This window comes from Lissotriton helveticus, chromosome 2_1, assembly GCF_964261635.1.
Source record: "Lissotriton helveticus chromosome 2_1, aLisHel1.1, whole genome shotgun sequence".
NCBI classification, from domain to species: Eukaryota; Metazoa; Chordata; class Amphibia; order Caudata; family Salamandridae; genus Lissotriton; species Lissotriton helveticus.
The window spans coordinates 1062799342-1062811679 of record NC_136059.1 but is presented as its reverse complement, the minus strand read 5'-3'; the positions used below and the strand labels follow the sequence as shown (position 1 = coordinate 1062811679).

Below are 12338 nucleotides of genomic sequence, written 5' to 3'. Positions count from 1 at the left end.
CCACACTTATTAGCAGTTTTTAGGTCTCGCGACCTATCAATGCGCGCAAGCGCATTGAGCGGAGCGAGAATTCATGTCCTCAAAACGCTCGTGAAACCAAGGGCTTCTTGCGCTGCGGTTTTCATTAAGTTCACGTGAATCACGTGACCAAACAAGCACGCGCATCAGCCTCCCTCCCTCCTAATTGCATTTTTTGTTAACGGCCGCACAGCACATCAAAGGGCTTCGCCCAGCGTGCGCTCTGCGGCTTCTCCTCCCCTAATTATTCATGGCTCAGTTTCCCGGCGCACGCATTTGTTCACATTTTTTTGTTCTTGCCTTTCATCTCCTACCCGTCTTATCCCATTGTTAACATTTCGGCGGAGCCATGTGTCCGCTTTGCAGAATCTTTCATGCTACCCCCTCCCTTATCCCCCTCCTTCCTCGTCATCTTGTTTTTTTTCTCTTTGCTTGTTTAATATCCGTCTTTTCTGTTTATTTTAACCCCGCACATGGTTTATCTTGCCACGGCCATTGAGAGGGTTCGTTAATGGTTCACGGACGTCTTTTTAGTCACGATGCCTCGCAGTTCCACAGCGTTTTATTTACCTCGAGTCTTATCATGTTCTGTACACGTACCCGTATTGACAGCATGAACTCCTTTTACTTTTATTTGATAAGCACGTTTTCTGTTATCCAGAAACTTGTCACTTCGACAATAGTATTCATTACATCGAGTCTACTTAATGTTCACCGCGTTGTTCACATTCATGAATCCTACACTTTCTTGAAATGCACAGTGGATCTCACACAGAACTTTATTATTTGTTTTACTCAAAACCAGGCAGTTTGCTTTCTGCCTCACCACATAAAAATACCCTCCTAATCCGGCTTCCCTACGGCCATTTGCCACACTCCTTGCCTCTGCCGCAAAGGACTCCTCCCCCCGTCGACACCCCCTGCAGTCTCACCGTGAGCTCCTCGCTCACATTCCCGCCCCCCCCACCAGGCTTTCCCGCCCCCATCCGGATTCCCTCCGGCCATTTGCCACACTCCTTGTTTCTCTCATTTTCCTTCTCTCATTTCTCTTCTCTGTAATTTTCTCCTTTCTGTTTCTCTTTCACAAAGTTTCATCTTTTTTCGGGTTTCCTTTTTTCTTTCTTCCCGCATGCTTTGCAAAATGTGTGGTAGATGGCCTTTACCTCTTCTCAGACAGCCAATTGCGGGTGGGAAATCGTAGTGCAGTGCAGCCCTACTGTACTGAACTTTCTTGTCTAAAGGAGAGCCTTCCAACTATGTGGAAATGTAACAGAATACATGTGCTACCATTATAGTACACTACTGATTCGTATTTTTCTACCGCAGATGTGGGACGAAAGTTCTCTTTTACCCTTAGTCATACATGCAAACCCTTCAGTGGGTGCGTTATAGAAATAGTGACTGATCACTATTGCGAACATGTGATGAATAAAGACTGAACTTGATCACGTGCATCAATGTACACTGACGCCACCGACACCGACCATTCTATTGCGCGGACGGTCACGCAGGGTCACCGTTCTGAAACACATTATGTCGTCAGGTGCTTTGCATTGTGATGTCAGATGCTGCCGTATGGTCTCGAGATGCAGCAGCTCGGACATTTTCATTCCACCGCTGCGTGCCTGACTGCAAAGGGAGGTTAGTATTTGCATCTAAGCGGTACGGTCCGTGTTTTGTTCTTTTTAACGAATTCATATTATTCCAGAGGTGTAAATATCTGTGCTGCAGCAGGTACAGTTCCACCGTGGCCCGGTACACCCCTACTGATGCGTTTTCCTATAAACTAGGGACAGTTTCTTGCATTTGGGCCCTTGGCATCCCTGCTATGCCACTGTATTTTTCAAAGCACGACGTCCCTGTGCTGTATGTAACAGGGACATGGCAATGAGCACTTTTCTTGGGGCAGATGTGTTCTAGCGCCTGCGTTATTGCTTTTTTTATTACCGGTTTGAAAAAATAAATGCTCCAGGTGACCGATTTGAAGGCATTGGTATAACTATCCTTAGCGCAGCAGTTGCCGTGAAACCAGGGCCTACTGCACAAAAGCACTGGCGTTGCCAATAGGTCTCGCAGTAGGAAAGATGGAGCTATTACAATTGCAAATAACAATGCCTTTTATTTTTGTTTTCATTTTAAAAACATAAAGGGCTTTGTCATTTACAAAACCAATAGCTCCAACTTTCCTACTGCGAGACCTATTGGCAACGCCAGTGCTTGTTCTATTTTATGATACAAATCTCTATAAATATAGATGGTAAATACATGCATACGTGATTTTGTCTAGTCTGACACTCTCTGCAGTACCTCAGGCTTATGAACGTATAGAATTATAACTGTGAGTTACCAGAATGTTTTTCACCAAGAGGTAATGAGTGATATCAAATTAACAATAAGAGCAAAGCTCAAATTGTTTGTGCTGTCACTTCAAAGCCCAAAGTGAAAAACATCCCTGTAACTCAGTTACCCATCTCTAATTTGATGTTAGGTATGCCCCCCACCCCAAAAAAAAATAATCTGCCCTTGCTTATAACTGCTCAGCTGGGGTAAAGAAGTAATGGGGGAGTCATACATAATTTAGCCTCTCTTCTAAGTTCGAATTGTGAAAAGATACCGTACCTTCCATCCTTACCCAACCCACACCACCCTCCCTACTGTCTTGCACCCCTGCATCTGTGCTGTCTGCTTTCAGTCAAAGAAGACAAGCAGTTCTGCACTGACAGGATCTCAGAAAACCCTGCAGCCTAGCCTGGAAGGCCCTTTTGACATAACAACAGAGGATAATGAGTTTTGTTATTGGTTGGTACGCCTTGCAATAAATTACCAGATTTGATATTTATTATAAAGGAAAGAGACTCTCTATCGATGCCTCAAATAACAACAGTGTTCACCACAGTATATTACAGCATGTCCCTATACCTCATAAACTTCACAGCACCCTTCCCATAAAGTCCAATATTTAACCAATACCTTTTCAACCATGGACTCTGAAATGGCACTCGATGTAAATCAAAGTGTTTCACAACCTTATCTGGGGTATGACGCGCTATATAAATTCAACAATACTATACAATATATTCCTTGGAAAGGGTGGCTCTATCTGGTAATCCACACTCAGGACCCACAGAAAGTAAAATGAGTGTTCTATCAAATTCTTGTTGGTATGGCATGTGTTGTCATCTTTGAAAATAGAAGGTCTTCCGAGATGCACAAAAAAGGGAGCCAATAGTATAATAATAAAATTAATCTACATTGTGAATTTAGAATGTTTGTGATGCCATGAACAGCAGCTGAACTTTTGCCCTGATTATATGAAGCGGCTACTACAAGCATTTGTGGATTTTCTACTGACACTAGGGATAAATTGAAACGAGAAAGTGAAGATAAATATTATCCAATGATAGGTAAGTATATCCCCATTTAATTATTTGCATTCAATATTTACTTTAAAAAAATAAAATTCTTCTCATACTTTCCTTTTTTATGCCTCAAAAGAACAATGTGCCACAGGTTTTCGAAAAGTAAATCTTACTTGGGGGTTTCATTGGCTTCCTTCAATTCTTCATCCAGTCTGCAGGGACACAAGTTATTGAAGCAGCAAAGGGAGGCAGAGGAGGAAGGAAGAAGCAGGCATAGCATAAGAAAGAAGCAAAGCAAAGCCAAGCAAAATAATACAATTCAGGTGCATGCTCTAAAACTCCCTCCTCACTCTTGAAACTACATTTTCATGCAAATGGGCTGCACTCTTTGGGACGTGTGTACGGAGGCATGTTTCCATGACAAAAGGTCTAATTTCAAAATTGGGCCTTTTGGGACCTCAAAAAGGCCTTTTGGTATGTAACAACCCCAAGCTGACATTTCTAATGTGAAGGGGTGTGTTTAGGGCGTCCCTTCCGAATTCTGAATGGGATTTATTCATGTTTTATAAAAAAATCCAATCACAAAAGATTAATTCTTTACCGACCATTCAAACGTAGTGGTAATCCATTCACAAACTAGGAGGGGTTCCCAGGGGTCGCTTTCTGAATGTTGACAAAAACATTTTTTAAGTGTAGCTACTGGTCCCATGGAATACCGTATAGTCTTAAAATATGGTACTCAAACTTTTCTTTTCTTTTTAAAAGTGTCCAGTTTTCTGTTAAGGAAAATAGGCTGCACCTAAAAAAAATACTGCTTTATTTAAAAGCAATCACAGACATGATGGTCTGCTGACCCTCGCAGGCCCCTATCTGTGTGATGGCTGTGAATCATTGTGGATCACAATTTGTGAGCTACATCATTAATATTCATGAGGTAGGTTGAATTGCATACCAGTAAAATTCAGTATTTTGAGAACGGATCTATTAATACATAGATCGGTTCACAAAATACTACACTCGTCGAAAAAAACTGGTCACAAATTGCATAGGGTATTTTGCAACCAGTGCTTCTTACATCTGGTCCATGCATGGGCCGTAGAGTTATACTTTCGACTTTGTGACTTCCTGGTGCGCTGGAGCCTTGTATGTATTTTGTTGCTGTTTTCAAAATTCTACGCGACACGGGGTTTCCTAACTCATGACCGCATTCGTGAAATCATATCGAGCTGACCTCGAAGCAGACATCAAATAGAGGCGCTGAGGTGGGGTTACTGGGCCTTGCATGCTGGGCAGGAAACTAAAGACAGTCAGTTGCTTTGTGAGGCACGCGGGAGATAGTTGCAGCCTGGGCCAAAAAGGTTTCAGTTGCAGGGGAGGAGGTCGATCTCAACAGCATTGATGGAGGAAAAAGACACCTAATTACAGACAAGAGAGAAGAACAAACGCTTTCAACGCTGCTGTTGAGGTCACCTCCACAAACGGAGGGGAGTTCTTAGCAAGGATACACGCTATTATGGAGAGGAGCAGGCCTGCAGAATAACTATTTACCTCACGCTTCTTGAAAAGCACCTTTCTTCCTCATACCTTACAATATAAAATGAGTTACATTCTGGTGAGCAGTTGAAAGACTGACACATCGAAACCACAGAGAGCTGATACAATTCTTATACACAATGACAGGGAAGTTAAATCAGCATAACGTTTCACATTAAAGCAAAGTTTTTCTAAACACTTCTGAGATGCTGTTACATTGTTTACACTCCACAGTTCGTGTTTTACAATTGACGTTCTTTGATAGGTCGTGAAAAATGTTCCCTGTATGTAATCTCCCTTCTACCCTAAAGGTTTATAAAAAAGTGTATTATCTTGTAAAAAAGATTTATCCATTGTATGGCAGGAAAATGTCAATTATGGATGATAAAAATGCTCCATGGACATATAGTCCAAGTTTGTTGATCGTTCGAAATAAAATATCAGCACCAACAGCATTAAATCAATTAGAATAAGACATTTAAAACAGTAAGTAGTACATTAGTACAGTATTCCTGATTCTCACATACATAAAAACAGCAATAAATAATAAGTTAAAATCCTTATAGGTAAAAGTGCATCAGATCAGACCACATTAAATCCCATCCCATCATGTTGCTTAAAAGCTTTTGCCTCGTCATCCAAACTGCGTATAGAAACTTTGACACGGCTACTACAACTATTGTTGAAGTGGCACTTTTACTGATTCTATACGCTTCTCCTCCTTCGCCAAGCACAGAGTGCGACAAAGGGGCGCTATCCACTTGCTTCTGGCTTTGGCGTACAGGGAGCAGAAAAATAACAAATGTTCATCTGTTTTTACAACAGTTTTACAACAAAAACAATAACGTGACACCGGCATAGCAGCCTCCCATGAGGCGGTAAGGGCTGAAACTGGGAGTATCCCATATGTTGAAACACTGTACGTGCGCATGCCCGGCGCGTGAAATCTTTAAATTCCTCAGGTTTGTTGGTGGATTTGTGGACTAGAAAGAATCTGGTTAAACTAACCATGTGATTTTGTGGCTCCTTGCAAGTGGCAACTTTCTCATAAACCTGTTTCTTCCCCATTTGTTTGTCCCCGGGTCGAATAGAACAGGGTTCTTCCCCAAATATTTCCAGGGCCTGATCGCTCTAAGCCTTTATCACAAAATGCAGTCATTTTATTTTTGCAGCTGGTTTCGTTCTTGAATTTATGCCAGTCCCTCCCTAAAGTGACACAATTTGCTGGTGCTCCAAATACATATCCGGTTTGACAATGGTCTTAATGCAGCCTGCACAGCTACTTCATGGATACCTTGATCCAAGCGTGCTAATGGTGTCCTCCTCCATAGGTCAGTAATAACTCTGAGAAAATTACTTTCAGTAACAATCAGAACCTCCATGTTGCATTGACTCCATATTGCCACTCAATATAGGGCTGCTACCCCCTTGCTTGGGGTTGTAAATTTCCACAGCCGGTAGGATTGGCACCCAGTGGCTTTTTATTAGCAAACCTACATATGTTATGTTATGTTATGTTATGTTACAATATTTTATATAGCGCTCAGCTGCCCCAGCAAAGGGGCATCCCGGCGCTTTGAAATAGAAAATGACTGGCTTCAAGGAGTGAAATAGAGCATAGAACAAACTGGCTTAGTTTCAGGGAAAGAGCTGGGTTTTAACAGCCCTTCTGAAATCCAATAGGTTTTCCCGTACACGTATGTCTACCGGCAGGGAGTTCCATAATTCAGCCGCTAAATAGCGGAAGGAACGTCCTCCCGCTCGGTTGCGCTTGATCCGGGGTATCTTGACCAGATGTTGGCCAACAGAGCGCAGTACGCGGGTCGGAACATACGGGGTCAGAAGATTGCAGAGCATTTTAGGAGTGGCAAGTTTTAATATTTTGAAGGAGAGGCAGAGGGTCTTAAACTGGATACGCTGAGCCATAGGGAGCCAATGGAGCCTCCGGATGGCATCAGAGATAAAACAAAATCGGGGAAGGCCTACTAAGGCTCTGGCGGCCGCATTTTGAATGCGCTGCAGCCGGCAGATCTCAGCTTGGTTGGCTCCCAGAAGCAAGGAACAGGCACAGTCCAGCCGAGAGAGCACCATGGCCTGGACTATCAGCTGCCTTCTAGATGAATCAAAAAACTTGAGGACAGGCCTTAGGCCTCGTAGAATGCCGAAACATGTGGCTGCATCTTTTTTTGTCTGGTAACAGAAACTAAGGGAGGAATTGAGCTTTTTACGATCAGTGGTTCCCAGGATCCTGTTTCAACCAGCCAAATGCTTATTCCCTGCTCTGATGACACTCCTCGCCCTACCTCTCTTTGAGTAGGTCATAAATTTTGATTTGGTCATGTTAATTTTAAGACCATACTTGAAGCAGAACTGGTTGAAGCTGTTGATCAAGTTCTTTAGGCCCCTCCTGGTTTTAGCCAGCAGGAGTGTGTCATCAGCAAAGAAAAGCCCGGAGATTTTGTGGCCAGTCAGGGAAAGGGAATCCTTAACATAGTTGAACAGGTAAGTAACATAATTGTTAATGTATAAAAGAAAAAGTGTTGGTGTTAGAACGCAAACTTGGTGCACAACTTGTTCAACTGGGAAAGCATCAGTCAGTTCTCCACTATTGTCACACCAGCCGGACCTTGGCATAATTTCCCTCGTGGAGGAGCATAGCTATGCGCAATAAGTTAGGAGGGATCCCCATCCCTCATAGAACCTCACACAGTTTTTCCCTAGTCACCAAATGAATTGCGACTTGGAGGTCAATGAATCCCACAAAGAAGTCACCCCTCCCAGGTCCACGGTTTTCCATTTTGTGCCTGAAACCTGCCTGCAGGTTCAAGAGGATATTGTTCCCCTCAATCTAGGAGTCGCTCCAAAACCTGTTAACAACAAATCACTTGTATATTTTTTAGGAGGTTGATTGGGCAGTTGTTAGAGGGGATTCTGGGATTCTCTTTCTTAAAGATTAGCACAATCTCAGCACCCTTCCATGATATAGAAAAGACTACTTCACTACTATTCTCTAAGGAGAAGACTACTGGAGAGGCGTTGGAGTTTGACAGACTGTTAGCGTCCCCAGGGTAAACACCCTTCTTTGTTGCATAAGTGCTTGAGTATAGGGTTCCGAAACGGGTGAAACATTCATATGGTAGGATTGAAGACTCACCTATTTTCCCCCCATTCCAACCACCTAGACAGACTAAGTACCAGAATTTCTTCTAGTTGTTAGTGGTTGAAGCATTCATAAGATCTAGCCAAGTTTAATTTTGCCATTCTGCTTTGGCTTGCTTTCTGGTGGCCCGATATAGGGCCCGCTTTCCCTAATACCCCAGGTGACTCCCTTTTTTTTTTGCTTCCTTTGCAGTTTTGCGTGGCCTATTAAACCACTCCATTGGAGAAATCGATTCAAGTCACCCCAAGACTCCTATGGTAAAAACATCCTTCACCTTTAGAAACACAGCATTGTGCTTACTCCGGATTATTGCGTGGTTCCTCAAGTTTGTCAGTAAAGTCTTCATGTGGGGGGCAAGGTTTAGATATAAGTCTGAAACTGCATTGGGTGAAAAACTCACTTCCTTGCACTTACCATTTCTCCTATTGTTTGTGGTTTCTAGCTGGTTCTGATGTCCTTCCACTTCAGAAGAAAAGGACAATAACGTTAAATGTTTCAGTTTAAGTATCAAGGGATTGTGATCGCTCTCATCTCACTCCATAGCCAACATATCGCCATTTGTCTCCAGAGTCTCATATACAGTAGGATATAGTAAATGGAGCTACAATACAACCCTCTTCTAAATGTGGGTGCAGGAATTTTGTCTGAGGGTGAGTGGCCATTACAGGCACGCAAGCCATGCGTCAGAGTAAGTTCCACCAATTGGAGGGTCGCCCAGAGAGGTTTTTTCTCACTCAAGAGGTGAGATCAGGGATCCCTCATTTTGAATCCTCTGAGCTTGACAGATCTTGCGCTATTCCACTTGGTTCAAAAGAGAGTTTGAAATCATTAGCCACAAGCACGTGGTGAGATTCTGAGTGAGCTACCAATATTCTGTCCAGCATTTGAAGGGTTTGATATTCCTGCATATAGCCACAACTCCTATTGTATATGTTAATTAGCAAGAAGGGTTTGGACTTTGGGTGAGAAACAAATAGCCCTTGAATATCTGGGGAACCTGATTTGAATTGAGTGATAGGACAGGATAAGGTGGAGTGCACCAATATAAGCAAGCCGCTTGAAGGGTTCCCAGCAACAGGTTTAATAGGGGGGCACACTGTAACTCTTAAACCTCCCCCTATACACTTGCTCAATCACCCATGTCTCCTGGAACAGGCAAATTTCATGTCTGTCAATAAATTTACCCCAATCAGGGTCACCTACCTTACCCCTGATACCTGCAGTATTGCAGCTCAAGATTGTTGGCTGTGGAGTTGGGGGACTTGGTGGCACAGCATTGGTATCGGTATCATCTATCCGTAGACAATCAACTATTTTGATAGATACCATTCCATTCCTCACACACAAATCACCTAATGTGCAAACACTATTAGATATGGAGCTAGTATCAAAGGCTGGGAGCATGTGCCTGCTCTCCCCAGCCCCAGCAATGCAGCCGAGGCTGGAGAGAGCTTCACTATGTATGAGGGATTTGGCCGTCCTGAGACGGCCGACTAAACACCTCATGCGCACTGAAGGGAATGCCCACCACTTCCCCACCAGCAGTGTCGTTTCCTGGACATGCCCGAAGACTCATCAGAGTCCTGGGGGCAGGTCCAGGGGATTAAAATAAAATGATAATAAAACAGGTTCAAAACCCTGGTGGCGGGGGGGGGGGGGGGCTGCGCTCCTCCGCTCTAATGGAGCGGTTGAACCTGGTGGATTATGCAAGACCTTTTTTTCATTTTTTTTTTTTTTTTGCAGAGTTTTATATAGCGCGAACTAGAACCGAACCGAATCAGTTATCAGAGCGCTTTACATAGCACCAGTTACGTTACAGGAGGACACACTTTCATTTTTTTTAGGCACGGGGAGATTAAGTGATTTGCCCAGAATCACAGGGGGTTTTTGGCGTCGTTACCGAGACTCGAACCAAGTTTCCCAGGTCCGAGGTCGGGCGCCTTAGCCGTTAGGCCAACCCCTCTCCCCTCAGTTGGGCGAATGATTCCCTCTATACGATCTGCTAGACAGATATAACATATCATATCGTGTATTTGTAAAGTGCACGTTTACCCAAGGGCATCTTGGTACTGAATAACAGATGTTTATTGTTGCCCAACTCAATGGTACTCATTTGACAAGATAATCACATATGGACAAGTGTCCGGAGGTAGGTTAACTGATATTGATTTAAGTCCTGAAGCCTGGCCCACCCCTGTGCGTACCAATGCCCCCCCCCATTCCATCTTCTACCCCCCTCTTCCTGGCACACCTAAGAATGGTGCTCTCACTCTCATCTGCTCGCATAGTCACATTGGGTCGGTTAGCTGGCATACTGGATAAAAGGTGGCTTCCTGACGGCTCGCCCATGATAATCTCTGACCGTGAGGGCTGGTCGCTGTGGATTGTGGCCACAATGCGGCGCTCACCAGATGGTGCCACCGGCTGCTGCGTGGTAGAGAGAGAATTTATCTTGCGAAACTCTAATTTTGTAGCAAACAGGTGTTTATAAATTGGCTACAGGTGTTTATAAATTGGCTCCAGTTTGCCCATCACAGGCTCCTTGAGACTACTATCTCAATGATTTGCCCTTGTCAACCACTATAGAGGTCCCATCAAAGGGCAGAGTAGAAGCACACAACCTCTCTGATTTAATACCTGTATCAGTTATTCACCTTTTCCTAATGGGACCCCTTTCTGCCCCAATGTTTGGTTGTGGTTGGGATTGTGCAGTCTCCTGCTCCACAATAAAGACACCAGCTGGTGGGTTTGTGGAACACGCCACAGATCTAAAACCGGCAACTGTATCTCTTGTGTCAACAGGCGATGTTACCGGAGAGGTATGAGCTGCTCAAGGAAGAGGGAGGAGACGGATAAAAGACGCTAAACCAGCGAACTGTCTCTACTAATTACTCCACTGCCCTCTGAAAGCAGCCATCAAGAGTGGTGCCAAGGAGAGGGGGGCCATGCTCATCATCATTCACAAGGAGGGAAAGCCCAAGACAGACTGCGTCCCTTATAGGCCTATCGCTCTCCTTAATGCAGAACCTAAAATTCCCCCTAAGCTCCTGGACAATCGCCTGGTCAAAGTGATCAGCTGACTTGTTCCCCCAGAACAGTCGGGCTTTATGCCTCAGCAAAATACAAGATTGAATCTCTGGAGGGTACATGGAGTAATGGGAAGATTGGTAACAATACAAGAACCGGCGATCATAGTTTCCTTGGATGCCTCAATGGCATTCAATACTATTGAATGGCCATACCTTTTCGCAGTCCTGGTGAAGCTGGGTTTTGGACCTGGATTCATTGACTGGATCAGGCTTCTTTACTCAGAGCCCTTGGCACAGGTCGTGGTGAACAACAAGAAATCTGAGGTGTTTGCACTGGGTCGGGGGACTCGCCAGGTGTGCCCGTTGTTCCCCTCCTGTTCACCCTTGTGGCTTGGATTCTTGGATTCTGAGAGATCCAGTTGTGCGCAGACTACGCTGGATGGAAATATGGGAGGACCACATCCCGCTATACGCGGATGATATCCTTCTGTTTCTCGCCTCCCCTAGAGCCTTGCTGATAGCAGTGTTTGACATATTTGCGAGCTTTGGTAGATACTCTGGGTATTCCATAAACTGGGGTAAGTCCACCTTTTACAACCTCCATGGTGAACCCCCAATTATACCCAAGGGCTTCCCTATACAAGTCACGACAGGCTCTAAATATTTAGGGGTCTTTGTGACATCGAACCAACATCCCAGTTACATTCATAATTTACTTCTGCCTCTACAAAAACTGAAGCGAGACATCTTGGCATGGAAGGCACTCCCACTCTCACTGTTGGGTAGGGCAGCACTGATTAAAATAATGTCCCTGCCTCACTTTATTTATGCACTGCAGAACTACCCTGATCCAATACCTACTAGATACTTTAGAGAAACTGCAGAGAGACTTACTGTGGGAATGGAAGCCCCGAATCGTACTGACCAAACTCACCCTCAATTGGTTTGATGGGGGGATCGGTCTTCGTGATCTCAAGAAATATTATTGGGCTTCCCACCTCGCAGCCATTAATCAAGGCACCTATAGAAACGCAGACGATCCAGGCTATGCCATGGACCGTTGGCTTCTCCCCAGGGGAAGCTACAATAGAGCCCTTTATTCGAGACTGCAACAGTTCCCACTCACCGGACTGACCAAATATTCTGTATAGGTCTGGCACACAGCAAACAAAAGCCTGGATGGGAGCGAAAACTGACGCTGGCAACACCTCTCTGGGACTCAGAGACACTTGGGGACCT

General features: G+C 44.4%; 1 protein-coding gene across 1 annotated transcript in view; it reads right to left on the bottom strand.

Annotated features, from left to right (window-relative positions):
- PRUNE2 (prune homolog 2 with BCH domain) overlaps nt 1–12338 on the bottom strand; it is a 1307647-nt gene that overhangs the window by 111084 nt on the left and 1184225 nt on the right. Inside the window, exons 17-18 of the mRNA XM_078677810.1 lie at nt 4926–4961; nt 3551–3589 (exon numbers count right to left, since the gene is read on the bottom strand). Of these exons, the coding sequence (XP_078533936.1) occupies nt 3551–3589; nt 4926–4961 (75 nt within the window). The remainder of the gene's footprint in view (nt 1–3550; nt 3590–4925; nt 4962–12338) is intronic.